The sequence below is a fragment of the Octopus bimaculoides genome, chromosome 15 (assembly GCF_046866305.1).
Source record: "Octopus bimaculoides isolate indiv1 chromosome 15, ASM4686630v1, whole genome shotgun sequence".
NCBI classification, from domain to species: Eukaryota; Metazoa; Mollusca; class Cephalopoda; order Octopoda; family Octopodidae; genus Octopus; species Octopus bimaculoides.
In genome coordinates, this window is record NC_142942.1 from 25,924,843 (window position 1) to 25,951,313 (window position 26,471).

The 26,471-nt window shown below is 38.7% G+C and overlaps 1 protein-coding gene across 2 annotated transcripts in view; it reads left to right on the forward strand.

The window, feature by feature from the left end:
• Window positions 1-26,471, forward strand: part of LOC106872843 (uncharacterized) — a 265,208-nt gene that overhangs the window by 95,905 nt on the left and 142,832 nt on the right. For both annotated transcript variants that reach the window (XM_014919977.3, XM_052973204.2), the window contains exons 2-3: window positions 17,033-17,187; window positions 25,320-25,485. In XM_014919977.3, the coding sequence (XP_014775463.2) occupies window positions 17,033-17,187; window positions 25,320-25,485 (321 nt within the window). The remainder of the gene's footprint in view (window positions 1-17,032; window positions 17,188-25,319; window positions 25,486-26,471) is intronic.

A 26,471-nucleotide genomic window follows, 5' to 3' on the forward strand; every position in this document is an offset into this window, starting at 1 on the left:
ATGGCAGAGTATAAGTACAGAAGCGAGAAATTATGCGACATGGAATTCAATTAAAAGTGGCCTATACTCCGCGTTGGAGGGTTAAAGGCAAGAATAATAAAATAATAAATAATAGGTTTATTTAGTTATATAGTTAAGTCTGCCTTAGATTCCATATGTACACCCGAATTATGAGACCTTACTACTAAATCTGATTGAAGTCAACGAATTCGGATGGAGTTTTCTCTGACTGGACAGCATAGATCTTACATTAACGGGATGCTATTATTTTTCTTCATGTCATTCCCAAGCAAGAGGTGTAACTCTCATTACTTCAGTTGTTGTGAGTTCGAGTTTGCATTTTTAAATGAACATATCATACATACAAGCGTATGTTTATTTTTTATACATATTTTTGCGTGACTTGTATTATATGTTTGCTATGCTGACATACATCGCACAGGTTAATAGACGCAATATACGCACACAAACACACACACACACACACACACACACACACACACACACACACATACACACACACACATGCACGCACACAATTAGGGAAAGCATGGAAAAAAAGGAGGATATATTTGAGAGTAAGAAATGCATGTATCGATATTAATTCTCTAATTTTACAATTTTGTTAAAATACTCTTACTGTTTTACGTCGTTGCAAACCGTAATCAACTGATCGATTATGCGTCTGTATATATTGGTTTCAAATTTTGACACAATGTTAGTAATTTTAGGGGAGCCGTTAAGTCGATTAAATCGACCCAGTTCTCAGCTGGTACCTACTTCATCGACCCCGAAAGAATGAAAGGTAAAATCGACCTCGGCAGAATTTGGACTCAAAATGTAAAATTGGACGAAATGCCGCTAAGCATTTTCCCGGTATGCTAACGATTCTGTCAGCTCACCGCCTTCACGTCTGTATTTATTAACGTATGTTTTTACACGTCACCACTCTTCCAATATTTTCTATTTGTATGAATGACCTAATTACTCTGAGAGGATATTGAAATGAAACAAAATACAATCTATATATCTACTGAAGCCACTATGTTGGCCAACCTAACTTTTCCGGATTCCATAATTCACTCAAAAAACTAACTTCTCACGATGCCAAGTCAGCTAACAAAGGACTACCCGTACCTTCCATGGGAATGTTTCTAACTTGTCTAAATACCTTACCTGGAAACGAAAAGTACACCTTATCTAAAATAAATTTAAATGTAATCATAAAACTATTAAAGCTGATTTTGATATCTATTTAAATTCTCTGCTCTACACGAAATTTATTAGCCTATCTATATTTGTGTAGGTATGGTAGCCAATTAACAATGCTATAATTATATCATGCTATAATTATATCATGCTATAATTATATCATAAGTTATATAAACAAATTTCTGAACCATACAAACAACATTAAGAGCAACTTGTTCAAAAATATCTCGTTGGAATTTTCTAGGTTTTCGGCAGTCGAACAGATATTTATGGATTACTCTCCTTATTATAATGAAGTATTAACCCTTAGAGAAGTTGTATCAAAGTAACTACGGAAATTGTATAGGAAGATGTACAGGTATTATTTGGTAATACTAAGTAATATGGAATTTGAAGCACTTATAGTATATAAGTGTTTATTATATAATATTATTCCACAACTCCAACTGCAAAACATTTCATCTTCGAGTGTAGCTAAATTAGCAAGAACTATGAAGATAGCTATAATGTAAATTGTAATTATGTTAATTGAAACAATTGCAGTTTAGAAGGAAATTGCCAAATGATTAACAAATGTGTAGTTGACACCTCCGTTAATAGTAAAACTTATGTAAGTTTAACACAGTTTTTAAGGTTCGATAGAATAAATATATCCCTTTCGGCGTACATGCAGAATCTGAAGGATAGAAACATCTGTGATGACAGTTAAGGACAGATTTTATCAAATACCAAATCTTATAGTAGTAATAAAAGACCTTATCCTTGTAATTTGTATACAATGGAAGGAATGGTTACACTTTTTTTTTTTTTTTACTGAGGATCAATCTCGAATAAGAATTCTGAGCTCATATCAATATTGTGGCATAAAACATACCTACATAACAGTCCAACTATGTTCCCAAATGGATTTTCACACTTTCAAAGATGGAACTTTAATGAAATGGAACATTGAAGAATGAACTTGCAACACTTGATTGTGACTGAGACTTCGTTCCAACAAAAGGGATTTGAAGAACAGGTCCACTTTATGATTCGTCTGCTCTAAAGGAAGATGGGGAAATTCAGAATAAATTTGCCATCTCTCTTCAGAGTAAATAATTTAAATTCAAGAGGAAATAATTCACCAAATAAGACATACAACAACTTCAAATTAGTCTGTGAGGAGGCAACTCGAGTTTTTCAGATACGTAAACAGCTACATCATGCAACCCTTTTGAAAGATTCAGCAGCAATTCCTAAATATAATGAGAACTACAAAAGAGCATAATTGTTCCTTGCTGAACTCTATGAGAAAGATCATCTTGAATAACTACAAAGAAAGATCGCTAATTCAGAAATACAGCTGATAGCAAGAAATCAGCAGTTAGACAGAAGGTAGTAAATGAAATCAGTGAAAGAAGCAAGCGAAATACTTGCAGACAAAAGACTAGAAGTAAAAGAGAGAGGATTAAATTATGGAAGAAGCACTTTGAAAATCACTGCAATGATCTAAAAAGTTGTTGAATTGGGCAACGAGCTTCTGGAGACCTTCAATGCGCTGTACCATAAAATGACAATAGATAGCTGAAAAAAGTTGTATAATACATTCACTACAATTGCAGCCAAACTAACACAACCCTAACTCTAATCAATAAGAATATTGTAAAATATATTTCCCCCAGAACTTGCTCTACAAAATAATTATCATTCAGCGGAGCTCTATCTGCTCCAGAAAAAAAACTTACCAGAGTCTACTTAAAACCAGGTTGTGCGTGTATATATATATATATATATATATATATATATACACATACACATACATAGAGATAGATAGATAGATAGATAGATAGATAGATAGATAGATAGATAGATAGATAGATAGATAGATAGATACATTTCTTTTATTAGCCACACAGGGCTCAACGAAGATGGGACAAATACAATGTAGAGCTTTTCTTTTTGGGAGGGGGAAGGAAGGGAAAAAAAAATTGGTGGTGTCGATCAAAAGGGATCGTAGGAAGGGAAAAAGGGGCAGTTCGATCAAAAGGGATCGAAAAAAAAGAAAAGGAAAGGCCGATCAATAGGGATCGTGTATCACACAGTAATGTTCTCGTGTAAAAAGAGGGGAGGACAGTTTAGGTTTAACCGTGGAAGGAAAAGCCCACGGAAAGGACCACGGTAACCTTGGTCAATATTCTCATTGAAGAAACTATAACAGTAAGTGACTCTCTTTTGCCTTTTTGTTTTATTTTTTTTTTCTTGTTCATAGGGTTATGCTCAAGATGGCTCCGTCGTTCACACGTGCCATCCTTGCTACGTTCACCCATCTTTTTTTGAAGCATTCACTAGACAAGACTTCCCTTTCTACTCTCAACTTCCTCTTCAGGTGATACTTGAAGAAGTTGATGAGAGATTGCCCAGAGAGGAAAGTCTTTGTCTCTAGACCTTTCAGACGCGTCCACCATACACATTCTTTCGCCATAGCCACAAGTACGATGAAAATAGCTCTTCCTTCCCGTTTAAAGGAAGGAGGCGCGACAATATTCACGATAGACTCGGCTGATAGACCGACTCGTCCCACACGCGATAGCAGTTGTTCGACGTAAGCCCACAGCTCGGAAATGGTGGGACACTGTACGAGTGCGTGCAGAACGGTTTCGTCGCTCTGCCGGCATCTCGGACAGGTCGGCCCCGTGTTTCTCGAGCCATGCCTGTAGAGCTTATCCCGAACGGGTAGTGCTTCTCGATAGCACTGCCAGGCCAGGGATCTCTGGAAGTTGTCCATAGGTCCCGGCCCGAAGGTCGTCTTAAACAGGCGGGTCAGGTATTCCTCGTCGACGCCCAGGTTCGCCCCGAGATCGTCGTCGTACCTTCCCTCCACTAATCCACTATAGAATGCGTTAGTTGTGATGCAGTCGCTCAAGGTTGACCCGGGTTGTTGGAGTTGCCGAAGAGCAACGCGACACTCGCGGTGCCATTCGCCCTTCCTCGGCCTCTTCTTGATCCATGACTGCAGTTCGGTCATGGAGACGAGCTGCGGGAAAGCGCGCCGCACAAACGGTGACCACACCTGTTCACCGCTGTCTACGTAGAGCCGGAGATGTCGCAGTCTCAGCGCGTGTCTGCGCATCATCAACCACGGCATGCCCAGTCCTCCTTTTAACGGGTGTTGGCAGCAAACGGATCGCCTAACCATCGGAACGCTTCCTTTCCACAAGAAGCGGAAGAGGATGCGCTCCAGTTTGGTGATGGTAGGGTCGGGACAAGGAACGACGGTCAGGCGGTAGTAGATGACGGACGCGATGTACGTGTTCGCCACCTCCGCCCGACCTTTCAGGGAAAGCTTCCTCTCGGCCCATTGCCGGGCTAGAGTGGCCACCCTTCTCGTTATCTCGTCCCAGTTCTTCTCCGTTTGGAGGTCTGGACCAAACCAGACCCCGAGCATCTCAACCGGACCGTCAGTCCAACGTCCCACGACGGAGGCGCTACTTGACGGCATGGGGTTGCTTCTCCAGGTGCCGAGCCGCAAGCCCACTGACTTATCCCGGTTGATTTTCGCTCCCGTTACCGCTTCGTAGTCTCTCAGTGTCTCGCCGACAAGCTCGATGTGCTTTTGGCTAGACACTATGACGGTGACGTCGTCGGCGTATGCCGACACGCTCGTCCCGCATCCCAACTCTCGCGGGATGCCCCTCAGCGTCGCCAGCTTCCGCAGTAGTGGCTCGAGAGTCAACACGTACAGAAGCGACGAGAGGGGGCATCCCTGACGGACCGAACGTGCAATGTCGAAGGGTCTTGATAGATGCCCATTGACGCGAACTACCGAACGGATGCCTCTGTACAAGGCAGCCATCCAGCCGCGGAAAATGGGACCGAAGCCGGCTGCTATGAGGACAGCCTCCAAGTATTGATGGTCTACCCTATCGAAAGCTTTCGATTGATCTAAATTGATCAGGGCCCCACCCATGCCAGGTTCCTTAACTACCCTCTCTATGATGTAGCGCATCAGATGGAGGTTGTCATGGATGCTCCTGCCCGGCACCGCGCACGTTTGCGCCTTGCCGATCAGTTTCTCGATGACAAGCGCCAACCGCTTGGCTAACACCTTGGCCAAAATTTTCAAGTCTGCATTGAGCAGAGTGATGGGCCTAAAGTTATCTATGACGTCCCCCTTGTTTGGATCTTTCTTCAGCAGCGTTACGGCTCCTCGACTCACAAAACCGGGAATGCTCCCGTTTTGCTGCCAGTTGCAGTACACCGCCACCAAGACGTCTCCAAACAAGTCTGGCTTACAGTTGTAAAGCTCGTAGGGCAGACCATCCAAACCCGGAGATTTGTCCCTCGAGCATCCCGCCATCGCGACCCTCACTTCCGCCGCCGTGATGGCACCTTCGCAGCACTCCGCCTCTCTTGCCGAGAGTCGTGGCAGGCTGTGCAGGTAGGCACTGAAGTCCACCCTGCGTTCTCGCTCGCCATTCGTCCCAAACAGTCGAGCAAAGTGCCGCTGAAAGGCCTCACACATTTTGCTTGGCTCGAGCAGTTCGCGCCCCTGTTCGTCCACCAGAGACCGAATGGTGGCTTTGTTGCCCTGTTGCGCCTCCGCCACCCGGGCCTCTCGTGCGGCTCCAACACCTTCGTTTCTTAGAGCACTCATCCTAGCCCTGACAACGCACCCTTTGTGTTTGGCGTTGAAGTGTTGGTCAAGGGCCAACCTCGCCGCCAAAACGTCGGATGCGATGCCACTTCTAATTGCCTCTTCTAGCTTCTTAACTAGTTCACCCTCTACTCTGTTTCTGTCTATGGCTAGTGCTTTGCTATACCTAACCGCTTCTGCTTTTATTGCTCTCTTGAGGGCAAACCACCATTTGTTATTGATGATGGCTCCTGTCAAAGCCCTCTTTACTAACGTGCTAATCCGGTCTCTGAAAACTGGTCTCGACGGGAAAGACGCGTTTAGTTTCCAGTAACCGGAGCCCTGCCTATGTGTCTTATCTAAGTCTAGCGTACACGTCACAAGTTTGTGATCCGTGTAGCTGACTATGTGAAATTGTGGACACCCTATGCTATCTCTATCTACTCTCCTACACAGTATTCTATCTAGATACGATCTCGCCGACCCGATGCGGTTTGTCCATGTCCACATTGGCGCATTCGGGTAATCGAGTCGGTACCTGTCAGACAGTTGAAAGCGTCTGAGCAGGTCTTTGAGGCATTTGCATCCCCGTCTATTCCTATCTCTGCCCACATAGTCTAGATGCGTGTCCAATGTAGCATTCCAATCCCCCACTAAAAGTAAAGGACGAGACGTTCCTAGGAATACTTCTAGACGTCGGAAGAAATCCGGCCTACCTGTTAAAGGTGGTGCGTATACTGATATGAGTCGAAAAGCACACCCATCGCTGCCATCGACATCCAGAACAACCAATCTACCCTCCGGGTCTATGAATACTGTCTTTACTTCGAGATCCAGACTCTTGCGAAAGAGTACCGCCGTGCCACTACCGCCCATTCTCGGCAGACAGGGAGAAAAATAAATGTTAAACTGTCTGCCAAACATGGACGATAGGGCCCGCGGATCATGGAGTCTGGTCTCGCTTATGGCTATGATTTCTAGTTTATGTGACCTTATGTCATTTAGGAGGTACCCTTGTTTCCAAGGGGACCCCAAGCCACGCGCATTTACACAACCAATCTTGAGCATCATTTTGATTTGAGTGTTAAAGTTTTATAAAGAGAGTCACTTACCGTTTGAGAGTTTTTGTGTCTCCTCCTTCGGGTTTTCTTGCTCCTCTTCCTCCTTCCTTTCTGGGCTATTTGCCATTCCTCATTACTTTCATCTTCCGACGAAGGTTCTGAGGAATCGGAAGGGGGTAGGGGCAAATTGTGAGCGTCTGTGTGTGCTTGTGTGAGTGGTTGTGTTGCTGTTTTTGTTGGTGCTGATGGCTTGTTATTTGTGTGAGGTGTGTGTGATGTGGGGGAGGGGGAAACAGTCTTGGAATTTTCTTTCTTTTCCCCTGCTTCCTCACTTGTTGTTTTTGCAGATGCTGTTGTCTTCTCAGTTGCCAGTGTTGCTTGTGTTTCTCTTGTTTTGATTGTTGATGGTGGTGTTGGTAGTAGGGTTTTTTTCCGGGTTTTGGTGGTTGCCCTTGTTGCTTTTTTTGGTTGGCGGCGGTTGGGCAACTGTCCTTGAGGTGTGCCTCGCTGCCGCATACATAACAACGTGGCCGCCTTCCTTCCACCACTACATATAACTTGTGGTCCTTTGCCAGTTGGATGTGTGTGGGGATCTTTTGGCACTCCTCTTCAGTGATGTGGAGGAGGACTTCGACTTTTTTTCCCCCTTCCCAGTTTTTCTCCTCTGCAGTAGCAATTTCTAATATATTTGCCTCCTCCATTTCGAGGCATATAGAACCTACTATCCACTGTGTTTCCACTTGTGAAGGGACATTCTTTACTGTCACCTTCGTCACTCTCTGTCCAAGATAACTCGGTATCATCACCAAGTCATCTGTGTGGAGAGAGAGTGTTGAAAATTCCTTCGCTAACTGTTCGCTCTTAAAGCGTACTAGGACCGTGGCAAATTTTCGTCCCCAAGTAACATGACTTTGAAAGGGCCATATCAGTTTGAGACAAATCTCAATTTTTTGGGTGGAGAAATTCTCCGGTCGCTTCGTTTTCTTGTTGATAAGTCTGTATGATATGTGCTTCTTGTTTGTATTTTCAATAATTGCTTTTGGTATGTGTATTTGTACAGTGTCACCTTCTTTCGTGAGAAGGGATTTTGTGTCATTGATTTGTTTTTGGGTGAATGTTAATATTGTTCTTTTTTCTTTCGTTGCATCGGCAAAATTTGTTTTTGTGATGCTGGCAGATATGTTGTTTGTGGCGTTTGTGGTGTTGTTTATCTTGTTTGTCTTGTAGTTGTTGATGGTGGTATTGACAGTGGTGTTGGTACTGCCAGGTTCAAAGGTGGTGGTAGTGGCGGCAGAGTTTGTCGAAGTAGTGGTGGTGTTGGTGTTGAAGGTCGGTGTCCTGTTGTTGTTGCTGTTGTTGTTGTTGTCTTTGTCGTTGTTGTTGTTGTTGTCACTGGTGACGGTGGCAGGCAAGACTGCTGTAGCAGCAGAGTTTGTACACGTGATGGTGGTAGTGGTGGTGGTTGAGGCAGCAGCAGTTGACTCAGAATCATTGCTCTTCTTCATCACTTGTCTGCGTTCATGCGGAACGGCATTAAGTGTTTTCGCCTCTGGCATTAGGAGCGGGAAGTCGGCCTCGTTGAAAACCTTAGCCATATTCGTTTTAAAGAATATGGCTAGGAACGAGGAAGATATGTTTGAATTTTTGGAAATAAGGCTCTAAATAGAGCTATTTCCGATTTGAAAAATATATGTTCACGAAGTATTTTGTGTTATACACAACTTATACAAAATTTTAAAACAAAATAGGTCTTTTAAGAGGTGAAAAATGCAACTTACATGGGAGCCGATGTGTCTACCGTCCGTCCATGATGATAGATAGATAGATAGATAGATAGATAGATAGATAGATAGATAGATAGATAGATAGATAGATAGATAATATGAGGGGTTTAGTTCACTTATAATCTAAACGTAAAGGTACGCAGAGTAAGTGATCGTCCGTTAGATTCCAAGTTCACAGCTGAGGCTGGATCTAGGGATTCGTATTAGGGTTTCGTTAAAGCAGATATATATTATATGAGAGGAAAACGCAAAACCAAAGCAGGACGAGTATCTCAAGTCATTTAGAGCAATTTATTTAGGGTAAGGTGAATTTGAAGCCGTTTCTAATAACACCACCACTAATGTTAATTGTAATACGACCACTACCACCATCACTACTACTACTACTACTACTACTACTACTACTACTACTAATAATAATAATAATAATAATAATAATAATAATAATAATAATAATAACAGCAACAATAATAATAATATGAGCCAATCCCCTAATAACACCCTTCATTTTAATATCCCCATAAGTTGTACTGCATCTTCCCTTTCTCCCAATACCCACGTAGGACAGATTGCTGCAACTGCAGATCCGCGATCGAATGGCCGTTGCAAGCTCAATGCAGGTCTTAATAGTATGCAAATGCACGGTTCACAACATATTGCATAATTCAACTAACTACTATATCGGGTCTTTTATTAATTTTAAACAGAGATCTTCTGCACATATATACTCATTTAAGTATGAGGAGCATAGCAAATCTACCTCCCTAGACAATCACATACACCATCTAATAAATAGGAAGATACCATATTTGATATCCTGAGCCATAATAGATTCCAGGGTCCCATACTAAGGCCAGCGATCAACTTGTGGACTATTCCTAAAAGAAGCCCCCCAAATATAAATATAAATTCACCGCAATTACTAAATACACAATACAAAGCTTTTTTCTATATGTTGCCATAGGTTCTATCGCACCTTCAAATTTTCCATACAACCAAATACAAACAAAATCATCACGCATAACACATTCATCCACGGTCCGTACAATATATATATGTGTGTGTGTGTGTGTGTGTGTGTGTGTGTGTGTGTGTGTGTGTGTGTGTGTGTGTGTGTGTGTGTATACGTACGTATGTATATGTGTGCGCATATATGAGCGTATATATGTATGTGTATATATGTATACATGTATATGTGTATATATATATATATGTATGTGTATATATATATATATATATATATATATATATATATATATATATATATATCTGTCTGTCTGTGTATGTGTATACACATTTTCTTTTTTCTTTTTCTTTTCCTTATTTTCTTTTACCTGTCTATCATCATAAATATCTTAGAAACTAGCTAGTTTCAATTTAACAATTTTTAGGTTTTCTAGTTTTTAGGTTTTAGTTTTCTTTGTTTGTAATTTAAGTTTTAAGTTTGTTTGTAGTTTAGGTTTTAAGTTTTAATCTTTAATTTAACTTTAATTCTTAATCCTTTATCTCATATCATTTAATTGTTATTTAGCTTGAAATATAATTCTAAATCTCTGCACTAAATTATTGTCCTTTATGACCTTACCTAGATTGGCCCTCCGCCCCCACTTTACTGAAACTTTAACGTTTGATCTCTCACTCTGATACAATACTGACATATCTCTATCATTACCTTTATTTTTATTTTATTTTTTATTTTTATTTTATATTTTTATTCTTATTTTTACCCTTTTATCCATACCTTATTTTTATTCCTTTCTTCTCTCCTCTCTTTCTCCTCTCTCTCCCATATACACCTCACAAAATCCATTTATGTCTATCTCACTTTCTCGCTCTTTATACATATTTTCACACTATCTATGGCTTCAATATGAATACATCATTCAAAATACTGCCAAAATACTGCTTAGATTTACCTGGGATTTTAACTGAGGACCTGTACCTTCATGGAAGTACTGACCAACATCCATATCCTCTGGAAAAAAATGGGTTGCGAACATTATTTTCCCGCCTATATTCTATATTTACTCTTTATTCTTCTATTTACTCCTTTATTCTTCTATTTTATTCCTTATAAACTGTGAATATATTTTATACCTTGTAAACTAAATTTTCCGTCTAAAATATTCATATTTTGTCTCTGATGATGGAATGCCTCAGTACGTGGACATGCTAACCTACCACTAGAAACGGCAGTAGTACTTCAAATTCACCTTGGTCTAATTAAATTTTTATAAATGATTTGAAATACTCGTTCTGCCTTGGTTTTTGTTTAGAGCGTCAAACTAATACATCTGCTTGTTCTCCCGTCACCTGTTTTCGTCTTCCGTTTTCTGTAAATTCGGGCTATACTATATATATATATATATATATATATATATATATATATATATATATATATATATATATATATATATATATATATATATATATATATATATATATATATATATAGGCGCAGGCGTGGCTGTGTGGTAATAAGCTTGCTAACAAACCACGTCGTTGAGCCCCACTGCGTATCACCTTAGGTAAGTGTCTTGTACCATAACCTCGGGGCGATCAAAGCCTTCTTGGTGGATTTGGTAGGTGGAAACTGAAAGAAGACCATCGTGTATATATATATATATATATATATATATATATATATATATATTGATGAAGAGGTCACAGATGTGTGATGAAAGATTTCCTGACAATGTACGGGCGTTAAAATAATAAAATAACAGTAATAAACGACTGAAGAAAAAATATACAGTGCGTGTGTTTATTTGGCAAAAAAATGATAATAAATAGAATGACCATCCCGAAATACAATTTAATCGAGGCGAGCTTCGTACTTTTATTGCTACTCCTATAATAATTGGTAGGAAACTTTTCCTTTTGGTTACCGGTTTTGCATCGTCTTCAAATTCTACAGCTGTACGAGTTGTATTTCGGTTGTTGCGGATTTTAAGTCTACCAATGTTTTTTTTAATTCCTCAGTCCCATTACCCTTTATTTTTTGTTGTCTCTATTTGCTTTTTGGTTGTGTTTTTTTTCTCTCTCTTTTCTTGATTGTTCTGTATTTCTAGAGGACCATTTTTGTTTGCAACAAATAACTTCAGTTTTTGTTTGTAAAGTTCATCTTAGTTGCGAGCTGATACTGTTTGTCACTTGTTTAGGAGGTACTTAATTAGGATGACTAGGTCCGTGATACCGTTAAGGTAGCTATGAAGGTGAGAAATTATAAACTTGTCAGTATATAAATGTGGCTTATTCCTTCTACGGTCTGTTTTTTTATTCAAAAGACGCATATATATTCCTCCTATGACTACTGTCTTTGTGAAGTCTTTTGGCTATTGTACTAGAAAGAGATCAATGTCAGTTTTCACTTCATATTTTCGGTCAAATTCATTAGTTTTTAATCATATTTTCTTTTTCTTTTCTCTTTTTTTTATGTTCATAAACTTGAGACAGTTATTGAACTATTTCTCTGCTGGAAATGTATCAGCGTTATATTTCTCATTATAAATTATGTTAATAGAGGTTTAAGCCTACGATAGCCTTCTTGTGTTGGAAAATATATTTTCAATATAATCCCAACACGTTTAACATTTCTATCTTTATGATCTTGTAGTGACCAATTCAGGAGCCCAAATATACGTGTCAGGTTGAACACTACAAAGTTATTTTCATCAATATGTTTGATATCGGTTAAGATTTCAGATGACCCTGTTTTCTTCACTGATGTATTCATTTCTTGCTCCTCTCTTATTAATTCGTTCATCATACATGATTTTCTCACCTTTCTCTGGCTGTTCATTTTTATGATTTTGGTCAGGACATATTTTTTTGTCAACAGAGAAACAGCGAGAGATTCGGAGTTTCCATTTGTGTAAACACTATGTTTTGCCAACATGTGTGATAACGAGCTTAGAGGGAGCTGTGCTGAAATGTTGTTGCTCTGTTGGATGCCTTTTAAACAGTGTATAATGTTATATATAATTAATTTCCTCTTCCTCTTAGGTTATGTGCTAAATTTGATTTACTGTTATAAAGCGGTTATCATATGCTATGGAACTTTAATTGTAATGCTTTATGAATCTACTTCGGTGACAAAGTAATGGCAGGAATTCCTACTAGATATAACAGACAACTCCACTCAGATAGTATACTATAGTCACTAAAAAGGAAGGATCAAAAGATATATCAGGTTCTACGATTGAAATACTTTTAATATTAGAGCTACTCATTCCGAACGCACCTGGGCATAAACAATAACAACTCTCAAAAAAGTTTTCTGATAGTCGAGTTAACTAAGAACCAAAGTCATGTGTTCGTAACTGCCTCCTCTGATCGCATTTTCTTAATTAGCAGTTTCTTTATGTAGCCCAATAATCCGTTTCCACGAGCTTGATGGTGTACTGTTTTTTCCAACAAACATTGCGACACTAATTCTATAAATTATACATTGTGTTTTGGCTAGGTATTAAGCGTTAATTTTTAACCTGGGTAGTTTGAATAGTTTTGGGGATGCGAAGAGATCTTACTTGCTAAATTTATCATACAGTTCTACCGATTACATTGGGGCTATTTTTCAAAATGCCTCAGCTCCGGCGCGCAAAATTCCGGAAAACAATTCAGCAGAGAATAATTCACTGCAGTATATGTTGCCGGCTGGAGTACATAACTATTTAAATTATTATTTATATTTCTTTGTGGTTGGGTCGTTGATGACCTCTTTCTAGCATATTGGATGTCCACCTAATGGTCATCCCTTATACACGTGTAGTATATATATATATATATATATATATATATATATATATCTTAAACACATCCAGTTAAAAATTATCTTTTTGTCTATTTTTCTTCTCTTTATCCGCTACCATTCTCTTACGAAACTTCGATACGTTCGCGTTTATCTATGGATATTTACACTATTAAGGCTATAACCATACATGGATTTACACAGGATTGCACCTAAGTACTTATGGACTAACATCTACACTATCGGAAAGTTGAACTGTGAACTTCTATGCTTCCTTTTTCTTTTTCTTCATTTCTTTATTCATTTTCTCCTGTCCTCTATGTCATTGTTTCCGTATTTGTCTCCGATGACGGAATATCCCATATATTGGGATATCCCAGAAACAGCTGTAAGACTTTGAATTTTTTCTATAATAATAACGTATATATGACTTGAGATGTTTGTTTTGCCTTAACGTTTGTTGTCCTCTTTAACAATTATATGGATATAGATATATGTATGCATGTATGTACGTACGTGTGTGTGTGTGTGTGTGTGAGTGTGTGTGTGTATGTGTACGAATGTATGTATTTAGACGAGACGCAAGCCCGTCGCTGGATTACTCATTTTTGCCAGCTGAATGAACTGAACCAACATGAAGAGCAGTGTGAACAGAACGCATCGCCCAATCCAAGGTGATACATATATATATATATATATATATATATATTTATGTGTTTCAGCCAAGTGGCTGCGGTCATGCTGGTGCACCATATATATATATATACAGTCAATTCAAATAACTGTTCAATTCAAAATAAAAATGAATAATAAAATTAACGGACAACAGAAGGACGTGCATAAGGAATGTATTAGCTTGACGCTCGGTGAAAAAAGAGACTGTGACGTTTGGACCGTAACTCTTCGTAGGAAAGGAGAAAGGAAATTGTTCACACGCAAGCACACACACACACACACACACACACACACACACACACATACACACACACACACATACATACATATATACGTACAAACATACATGTATATGTGTGTGTGTATTTCTAAAGGGTAAAGACCCTCTTCGGTCATGAATGGCCATGGGATTGCATCTAGAAAATTACCCTCCGAAGCATAAGTCCGGGCAAGGTTGTTTATGGAAGACCAGCAGTGGCCCACGCATACCAGCCTCTCTCTCTCTCTCTCTCTCTCTCTCTCTCTCTCTCTCTCTCTCTCTCTCTCTCTCTCTCCACTCACCGATGTTTTCTATGGGAAACGCGAAGACCGATACAGCTTGGCACCAGTGACATCACAACGCATTTCTACGGCTGAGCAAACTGGATCAGCATGAAATAAAGTGTCTTGCCCAGGAACACAACACACAGCGCGGTCCGGGAATCGAACTCACTACCTCATGACTGTGAGCCCAATGCTCTAACAACTGAGCCATGCGCCTTCGCATTGTATTTATGTATAAACGTATATACTACATATGTTAATAACACCTAGAAGTTGCCTTTTCCACTCACCAAAGTGAATGAAGCTTTGGCCAGAAAGAACAGTTGTCATCAGACGGTATCCAACATCCATTGGATGATTTGACCCTGAACCGTAACGCCCTCCCATTTGTAGGTCATGATAGGTGGCCGAATCACTGCTCCTCATCTCCTGACTTTAACCTTAACTCCTTTGTCTTGCTCCAAAGCCAACAAGAAGCTCTTTCAGCTGCCTCTCCCATCCTGCGCACAACCACCCTTCGCGCCTTATCTCTCATCCCAATGGCTGTAAGCATCCTCCGTGCCGACTGAACAGGGAACCCCCTACAGTCAACCTTGACTATGAAAAGCCATAACTAGCAGCCCTTCTTCCTGCAATCCTGCAGAAAGTTCTGATATTTGGCATGCTTCAATTCATAAGGCTCATCACACACCCCCTCTTCCCGCGAGACTGTGAGCTCGATTAAGATCATTTTCTTGGCCTTTTCAGACTACAGAACCACATCTGGCCTCAGGGGTGTATGGACAACCTGAGGAAACCGTAGTCTTTCCTCCAAGTTTACTTTCATATCCCACGATTGGGATCCACGCAGCAAGCTGTGTCCTTTTTGATGACTTTACTGGCTTTTCTACCTCCTTCACGAACTTAATTGCTACTGTTGCCTTCCTCTGATGATGATGGATGATGTTTCTTGAGCCTTTCCTACTCAGGGAAAATGTTGGAAGCACCCTATCATGGTACCACTTTGTCTTCAGAAAATGTGTGCCCGTATACCTCCTTGACAAGATGCGTGCCAGTGTGCCTCTTACTCCACAAAGACTACACAGCTGGTTTCCCCCAAACCCTATTTGAGCAGGTTTGTTGGCGTCGGGAGTGTACCAGACACCGCTCACAGCAGGAAGGGGATGCGGAAAGGTTTCGGTCTCCTTTAAGTTAACTATCTCAATTTATGCTGTTGGACACCTGAGTTATTTTTCTACCTTTTCTTCTTTAATAATTCGAATTACCTTTGGCGAATTTTTACCTAAGTCTTTTTCTATATTTAACAATGTAATTTCTACAACAAAGATCATAGTATCCTATATGTAATATGTAAATAAATTTGGAAAATTTACACCAAGTTCTTTTGAAACCGCCTCATTTTCTCCTTGAAAATTGCTGACAGTTATCACCTTGGTATTTACTCTTTCTCTTAATTGGATGTTTCAAATTCAAATTATCCCAAGATAGACTTCTGATTCTTGGATGAACGCATTTCCTGCGAACTACGTCCCAAATACTTTATCAGTGACGAATATTTCATAACTTCTCAAATAATTCTACCCAGAAGAATTATTAAGACCTTTTTTTATATTCTTGAATACCAATACGTTTATAAACATAAGACTGTAACTAATTAATCTACTTTCGTGATTTTCATTCGTAACACGTCTACAGAATTTCAGAATACTCTGTAAATGAGAAAACTCATATCTACATAAGAACTTTTTATAACGTATTTAATTTCATATGTCAAATTTATATAAGGAAAATTAAGATTGCTTGACAGTAAAGAGAACAAAATGACAGTCTTCCTAAAGTTCGACTACGTATTCAGTCACTGGCTTTTGGTTTATGTCGATAATCTTTTTTCCATATGCTCCATGTCTATAACCGTCAACAATAATGAACTTATACCACATCTCTTCAACATTGATATGCCCTTGGACGTGTTTGTTGATGTTCCAGGTCACAACGATACGTAAGCGTAGCTTATATATAAATGCCCCCGAGGACTCTTTCCTTTACACTTATTCGTACATCGTCATTTATTTGACAATATACGTTTGATCAAAACCAAAAGCAAATTTGGCCTATCCGATCTTAAACTAACTTTTTCTACGTGTTTTCCTGTTTGATGTTAATTTAAGCATTCTTAATAATGCGCATAGATAGAGCCCACGCTTGGACACGAAGTCAAACAAAAACGAACGCTTCCCAGTGTATCATTTCTCGATTCCTTTTTTATTAAACTTCAACTCCATTGCTTTTATGAATTGTGACAATACGTGATGTGTAGTGGCCTTGAAAATAAAAGTTTAGCAAACTGGAAATAGAGCATGTATTTTTTACTTCGTTTCTTTTTTCTCCATTTCAGGCATTAAAGTTCGCTTAGCAGATGGACCAAATGAATCTTCTGGTCGTGTAGAAGTGAGCAGTGACGGTGTGGAATGGGGAACAGTTTGTGATGATCTATGGGACAAAGATGATGCTGATGTGGTGTGTCGAACTTTGGGTTATATCTGGGGAAACGTAAGTACATACGCTATAATCCAATATAAACCTCCTTTCAATTTCTTGTGCAATTATTTGACAATTATTATTAACACTGCTTTAAAAATACTCGTGATGAAGAATATCTTTATCCATCTGTACATGTATTGTTAATTATGTTATAGCAGAATTTATATATAATTCTGTTAATGTTGAATAGTTTGGTGTATATACGTGTGAGTTTTTTAATGTATGAACCTATGTATATGTAACCTTTCTCTCCTTCTTACATTTAAATCTTCAATTTCCTTCAAAACAGTTTAATTTTAAAACTAAGCCCACTAGATCTTCATTCTTCTCACAAGAAAATTTCTGCAGATTACGTTCTAACCATAATTCTCATTTTTCTATCGAATATAATTCAAATTCGTTTTATGATTTTAAACCAATTCGACTTCGTAGTTCATTTTGATAAATACAGGACAAAACCAATAATTTGGTAGATACTTTTCAACTTATATACCCATTCTATTAGCATTCGTTGTCTTATTTTTACCCCTCCATTTCTCATTCTCCACATCATTTAACATCTAACTTCTGTTTTCCCTATACATGCTTAATTATATATAAGCATGTTTTCAGAATACCTTAAAGCAAATTTAAGATAGAAATAAAGCTATTACAGATAGTATATAATTTATTCGCACTGCTTTAAGAGATGTGCATATTAGTTTATAACAGCTCATTAAGTTTTCTGTGTGAATGCAGCCTGTAATAAACTGTATTAACGCTTATACATAGATGCATATATGTATGTATGTATGTATGTATGTATGTATGTATGTATGTATGTATGTATTACATGCATTCATACAGGCACACATATATGTGGTTTAGTAATCAATCATACAAACGAATTCACCTAAGTTCGAGCTTCATATAAGAATGATAGCCGTACGTTCGTCAGATCTTCAGATGTGTACATTTACAATCTTTAGATGAACACTGCAAAGATGGTTACAAAGGATGTGTATTTTGCATACAAAACCTTTATGGGAAGGTAAACTTCAAAAGAAACTTCTAAAAAAAATGCCGTTATTATGTGGTAATACTTTAGGGGTAGTAATTCAGGCTTGAGAACCGAGGAGGTATGCCCTTAGTAAAAGAAAAGATAAGAACACGTGTAGAGACATAGAGAAGCGGAAAACTAGATATGAAAAGAAAGAGGGAGAAAAAGACAATAAGGAAGGAATGGGAAAAATGAAGAGGGAGAGGGAGAGGGATAGAAATAGAGAGAGAAGAGAGAGAGACGGAGAAACGTACAATCAGCAAAAAACGGATAAAGAGAAGCGTATGTATGTATGTCTCTTCAATTTTTTTATTATTATAAATCTTCCACTGAGAAGGGAACTGATTTCCGACAAGGAGACAAGGCTCTATCTTTGGGAAGTAGTTAACACAGACAAATTCACTTTTGGAACTTGAGAAAAGTCTTGCACGTTTTTACTGTTTCACTCACAGATTGGACTAGTAATGTACGAATCAGCCGGTCAATTTCTCTCCTGAAAATCCCAGTTTATCCAGATTCTCCTGTAAGCATTTTCTAACAAAATCTAGTGCTCCAATTATTATTGATATGAATATGAATTCAAAGTCTGGATATAGAATCCTGAGGTATCGAAGCAGTTCTCCAAAGATATCCACTTTTTTTTTTTTTTGATTTTCAAAGAAATATTTATATCTGCAGGGCAGCTATGACGGTACGTATCTTTGTGCCTCGGTCCCAAACAACAACACCTGGCCTGTTGTGCTTACATTTGACAGAAATTTTGATGGGAATATTCCACTAGTATTCCTTGAGTTGGTATTTATGAATGTATTCCAAAGCAGGGATTTTCTAAGTTTATTTCAAGACAGTCTTTTTTGCTGGTGGTATTGTAAATTGTTTTAGAGATAACATCGTGCCGCATAGAGAGATAGTAACCGTGATGACATTTTAGGACTGCTGCTAATCACATGAGTAATGACTTCCACAGAAACATGACATAGCCTATACATGCTGTTGAACCTTGGAATTACACGAGCATCACTGTCTCTCTTGTTTACCAGGTACTCTGTGGCAATCTCCTGTTCCTGGATTGCAAACGTATAGCCTTCAAAGTGTGATGTGATGTAGTGGCCATGTATCCAAGAGAGGCTGCGCTTCGTGTTAATTTTACTATCTCCTTCAAGCTTCCGAGCAACATATAAATACATGACCGTTTTTTGTATGCTGAGTGCTTTCCATCCATGTCATCTTTGAGATAAGAGAGCCCAGCTGTTTTGGGGCTGTATAGGAGATCATCAGGAAGAGAGTGTTTCTTGAGGAGTTCACTGCCAACTCTTAAAATGTTGCTCACTTTTCAGGACTGCATTAATATATTTATTTTGGCTGCTGTTGTTTAGCAAGTGCTACCTGAATGATACCATACGGGATTCGAAGACGGTCTGCACTGATCTCAGGCCTCTACCACCTTCATTTCTTCTTAGGTAGAGCATGTCAACATCACTGTTTCTGTGGAAGTTCCCAGTTATTGTCAGGATTTTGCGGGTTTTGATATCTATGGAGTGGATTTCCTCTATAGACCAATCGAGTGTCTCAAATGTTAAGATCAGTACTGGCACTACAGATGCATTGTGGGATATTGTTTTGTTGTAAGAAGAGAGTTCCGACAGCTATATTTTCCTAAGTCTGGTGTAATATTCTCGGGTCACTCTATCTTTATTCATATGATACATTTCTGTCTATGCCCAGGTGCTTGTAACATTCTTTGTGTGGAATGGGGCAGATAGAGAGACCGTTGATGCACAGGTTTTGGGTTTGGGGGACTGACCTGACTTTCCTCATTCTATCACTAAATATGAACATTTCTCTTGGCCTTATTCCATGCTTATATCAGCTGAAAATGTTATTAATTCCAGTTGTTTTTTTTTTTTATTTTGGCATTGTTAACACTTTTAGCATAAATCTTCAAGTCGTCTACAAAGAAATTATGAGCTACATTGATATTTCTAGCAGTTGAAGATCCTAGCATGTAACCATTTATTTTCTGCAGTAGAAACGATTATGGATTCAGTACGAAAATGAAAAGTACAGAAAGACTATCTCCCTGGAATATTCCTTTTGTAATGCCTATACTATTAGAAACAATTATTCGTTCTCAGTTGTAAGGGTAATAATAGTCGTGCACGTCTTCCTATGTATGTATGTATGTATGTATGTATGTATGTATGTATGTATTAGGTGGTGAGCAAAACAAAGAAGACAAAGTGAGGGACAATTTTTAACAAAGGTGTTATTAATATAATGCCTGAAAAGAAGGGAGCGTTTTTGACATTTCGAACACAAGTCCGGTTTCGTATAACTGAGATGAGACAGAAACAGTATTAATACCCGAAGCCATCTTTATATCCAAATTAACGTGGATGCTTTGTTAGAAGGCAGAATACTGCGATATTCGCCTTAGACGACCTCTCATAAAGGCGTATGTTGAATAAAAGCACACACAAGTTGGTACATGAGAATTATCTGCTATGGACACCAGAACTGCCAGATTTCGTCATACTGCGTATCTTCAGGACGGCTGTCCGATCGCTACATACCGGCCAAATCTCACTGTCAATGATGTACAGAATTACAGTGACTTTTCAGGCACTGATACCTCAAATAGCCAGCAGGCTTATTAAAAATTAATTATTAGCGATGTATAAAATAATATAGACTAATTTTTAATTGACAGAAAGCTTCAAATGTGACCCAAGGGCCGAGAGTTTCATGCAAGCTATTTATAAAAAAAAATGATATCAAATATGGTATGTTCTTTTTAATATAGAATGGATTAAAATTATTTCTGGAAAGTGGAATGTTCGATAAAACTTTTTTAATTGAAGTGCTACGCGTATTCTGCCCCTTAAACAGACAGAATTCTCGGCAGGATAAAATGGCGTGTGCAAACATACAAATATATTTGTATATTCATACACACAAGTATGTATTCTATTCACACACACACACACACACACACACACACACACACACACACACACACACACGCATGCACATTCATACATTTATACATATGCATATATATACATACACACACATACACACTCTCACACACACACACATATATATTTCTGAGTCTGTTGATATCTGTTTTGAGAGGGAGAGCTCGTCCATTTTTTTTTTTTTTTGTGGAAGTGTCCCGTTTCGCTCGAATGATGGGTCCAAAGGATTGAAAGAGGAAACTACTCGGAATGTACTAAAGACCACGAGGTCAGAACGAACACCAGGCTTCTAATTTATCTGTGGTCGGAGATTCGCCTCTGAAAAGGGAATGAAGATTCATCGGACAAAAATTAAACGTACCACCAAAACAGTAATTCATGAGCAGTGCACTAAAAATGCAGATAAGGCCAAAGCCAGGTTGCAAACCAGAGTGCAAATGAGTTTACTATGGGAATACAGTCCCAAGAAGCACAAACAGTGTCCATGATTCAAATTCCTTCCAGCGAGCAGTGAACGGGCTTGGGATCCACTTTACAAGGAAATCTGCAAGGCTTAATACAAAACCCTGGGTACCTAGAAGTATGACAAGCACCCAGAGGCTTGGGGCGAAATAATATACAGTATTAGCAGACAGTACTTTGGTGTTAAAGAAGCGAAGAGCAAGAAACCGACCGGAAAGAATAAGCAGCAAAGGGAGATGGGATCCAGAGGATATAGAAAGAGATGCCTGAAGAAACAACTGCAGACTTCAAGTCCCGAGGAGAAAGAAGTTTTGTTGCAGATTCGCAAAGACCTGAAGAAAAACAGCACAGCGCCCTCAGCAGTGCAGACTACTTGAGGAAAAGTAGATTTATACCGGAAAAAGAGCAGGACCGGTTCTTCAATGAGCCGCTCAAACACGCTAGGAGCCTCTTTGATCGACCACGGTCAGATGTACTAGACATTGAGAAAAAGTCTCTTGAAGCTCACCTGAGAAGACGTATTCCGACCCTAAACGACAACAACCACTTGACCATAATACAAACTTAGTGTGGCCAAGTCGTCCTGGGGTGGAATTCAACAAACCTCCAACACGTGCTGAAGTAAGGAAAGTTGTCAATAAGACAAGGAACAAATAAGTTCCTGTATAAGAAATGCCCAAATATTCTGAAATGGTTGCATGCAAGATTCACACTGGTTTGGAAGAATTGGATGAAGGAAAATGGATTGTACATACCAAAGAAACAAGACACAAGGAATCAACCAATTCCGATTAATTTCACTCCTGAATGTCGAATGGAAAATATTCTTCTTGATAATGGCTCTCAGACTAATCAATTATCTACTCCATAATGGCTATGTAGACACGTCTTTTGAGAAGGGTGGTGTGCCAGGGATAGTTGTATGCCTTGAACATGGGAACATGATCTGAGAATCTATTCAGAAAGCAAGAGAGAATAAGACTGGCCTTGATGTAATTGGTTAGATCTAAAAAACGCGTATGGCTCTGTTTCACATCAGATGATTCAGCTGACACTCCAGATGTATCATGTACCGGAAGCAATGCGCGAAATGCTTGATTCCACTTCTCGGGATTTCAGAAGCAGTTCAGCCCCAAGAGATACACAACTGCCTGGGCTAGATTGGAGATTGGAATTGGGATAGGTTGTGCAATGTTACCAATACTCTTCGTGATGATAATGCAGGTAATTCTTAGGGCAGTAGAAAGCAAAGCAAGTGTGGCAGACCTTGGCAGTGGATGTAAGGTGCCACCCCTGAAAACCTACATGGACGACACTACTATCCTTGCATCATCAAAGGAGTCAGAAACCTGGAATCTACTCATCCAACTGGACGAGTTGATGGTCTGGTGTGGATTGGCTTTCAAATCCAAGAAATCTAGGAACCTCTCCCTAAGGAAAGGAAAAATGAAGGAAAATATTAGCTTCAAAGTCGGTGGCCCAAAGTTTCCTACTGTATCGAAGCAGCCAGTGAAAGAAAGGCATGGTCTGTCACAAACTGTGCACACAAAAAGGTCATTGTGATCCGTCTTCTTGATCGTAACATTATTCTTGAAATCTCTCTTGAGTCTTGCATGCGTTTTCCTGGCCTCTTCAAACGCTTTCACTCCACACTTTTGTTTGCCATCCAGTTCGATCCGAAACAAAGGGTTTCTATGTCGTCTGTAAATATACAGGGTGCGTACGGTATTTCAGAACATTGGGTGGGGGGGGGGGGGGTTGCTGCAATTTTTGCTAAATCTGTATAATCTTTGCTTCAGAAAATAATAATGGCAGAACCTCAGCTTACTCAAGAAATGAAGAGGCATGCTGTTATTGTGGTTATAAAAGCTGAGCATAGCCATTTAGAAATATCTCGATTTTTAAAAGTTGCCAGATCTTTCGTAAGGTGCTACATACTGAAGATGGAAATGTATCACCAGTATCAAAGCATTTAAAGCATCTTAAACGCCCTGAAATCATCAGAACACATGAATTTATCAAGCAAGTTCAACAGACCATTGATTACAATCCCAGAAAGTCCATGACGTCAAACGCAAAAGATCTCCACATGTCAGAAGGAACAGTCAGAAATGTTGTCCACGAAGACATATAAGTCTTATATGATGAGGAAAGGTCAATTTGTCAGAAAAGGCAAAAGAAAATCGCTACACTCTGATCTAAAAGACTCTTAAACAAACTGAGAAATCCAGAAGAAGATTTGATTTCGTTGTTCGCAAACGAGAAAAACTTCGACAAAGATAAAAAAAGTTAACAGAAGAAATGACAGATGTTTATATACATGCACTTCCGAAGTTCTGAGTGTTATGCATACAAAATTTCCTGCAAGTGTCATGGTTTTAGGGGTTGTCAGCAATGAAGGACATGTGATGCTTCCTTACTTCTTTCAACAAGGCCTTAGAGTTATCTCTGCCGCCTACATTGAGGTCCTGGAAATAATTAAACCCTGGATAGACTGTAAGCAACGGGAGGTCATATGTGTTTCAGTAAGACTCTGCACTATCAAACATGACTCTAGTAATTCAGGAATAGATGGCTGAAAATGTTCATGATCACATAACCCCTAACATTTGGCCTCCTAATTCCCCAGATCTCAATCCATTGGTCTATTACAGTGGAACATTGTTGAGAGAGAGGTCAATGGACACGCCCATAACACCAAAGATACTTTGCTAGCTGCCATAGTCAGAGTAATGTCCAAAATGAACCAGGACCACTTGATTCGAGCATGGAGAGGATTTAGATCTCGTGTAGAAGCAGTTGTTGAAGCTGAAGGTGACCTTATTGAATAACATTATAGAAAAGAAAGTTTATTTTTATCTTCATAACATTTTTTGATAAATAAAGTTTTTATCCGTTATTATGTATCTGTCTTTTATAAACATAAATCTGTCCTCAAATATCTTTCACACCCTGTAAACACACACACACACACACACACAAACACATACATATATATATATATATATATATATATATATATATATATATATATATATATATATATATATATATATATATATATATATATATATATAATGGAATAAAAACGCAATGGAGGACAATAAAAGTAGATCTAATATATAAATCCATTGAACTACATTTCACATGTTTTTCCACACAATAAATACCACATACATACCTACATACCTACATACATACATGCATACCTATACGTATGTATATGGACGTATATATACGCGTGTGTATGTTTAATTATGCTTCTGCCACACATCTAACTCTATTGTCACTTCATTTTGACTCAATATATATCGTAGATATCAACAATACCCTGTAATAGATAAAAAGAAAAAAAAAACACCATCAATAAAATATCAGTTTGAGACAAAGTCTTCCCTTGAATCACATCATACAGATAACATTGATATTTAGTATGAAACTAAGTCATTAAATATTAGTCATTTGTTCTATTATAATAGACTTTTTCTACACAACGTATTGAATACCATTTTTGTTCATGAAAACATAAATTGTTGTTGTTGTTGTTGTTGTTGTTGTTGTTGTTATATGATGGATGTATGTATGAGTGTGCGCACGTGTGTGTGCTCACACACACACACACAATTAAATAAACATATATATATATATATAATCACCTACAGGGTCTTCGAGATGCTGCATATGGAGAAGGTACTGGACCTATTTTCATCGATAATGTGCTTTGCTCAGGCAAGGAGAGTCACTTTTATCAATGTCCACATAATGGCTGGATGAACCATAATTGTAATCACAATGAAGATGCAGCAGTACAATGCTTCAACTCATCAGGTTAATACAGCTAATTATTTTTTATTATGTACTTGTGTATGAATCTTTAGAATTAAAAGAATTTGGATAGTGTATTACTGAATGCATAGTTTAAGCAGTTTTAGTCGTCTATTCAGGGTGAGATGTTAGTGAATAAGTTTAGTCTGGGACCTGAGTTAACATTGAGGAAGGATGGGTTAAATTTCCGAAGTGAAAAATAGTTATGTGGCAAATTGTGAAGGAACGGGAGCAAATAGTGTTACTCTGCTCTCCACCTCTTCTTTAATGCATATTAATCTTCCACGTATTGACTTTACCAAAGTCAGCTGTGAACTGGAAGGAGTTCTTTAAAAAGGCCTTCCTTTGCCTCCGCTTCTCTTTCTGCTTTTTCCGAAGTAATTCTGCTCTGCCGAGCAGGTTTCTTGCATGCTAAGATGGTTTAAAGCTACTTTATTTTTATCATTTGCTTTTTTTCAGCTTTGCTTCAGCTGCTTAGCTCTTTCCTGAATCCAGCCATCTGACGCTGCCTCCTACTAGTGGGCGATCTGCTCGTTGCTTTTGTTTTCCCTCACACCAAAAGTATCTTGGAATGCCTGGTATACCACTTGCACAATGGTTCATGTCTTCCTGGTTGCGTCAACCTTCAGAATGTTGTCCAGGATGATATTCAAGTCCGTGTCGAATTAGACCCATCTCTGATCTGTAGTTGGTGGTTAATTCAGCTCTGGTTTCTTCTCGAAACTCTCGAGACTTTCAAATTTATCCACTGCTCTTGTGCACTGAGGAAGCTGAACATCTGGGCACTATAGTTTACCTCCATGACAATGAAAATATGACATGAATATAAAGACAAATGGCAATCATGTAATGATACACACGCCAACCAATAAAAGGAGTACCACCAATGAATTGGTAAACAAAATAACGATAACCATACCCAGTGCTTTAATATGTCATTCGGAGACCGTACTATAAAATTTATAGTAATAACACAAAATGAAGCTGCT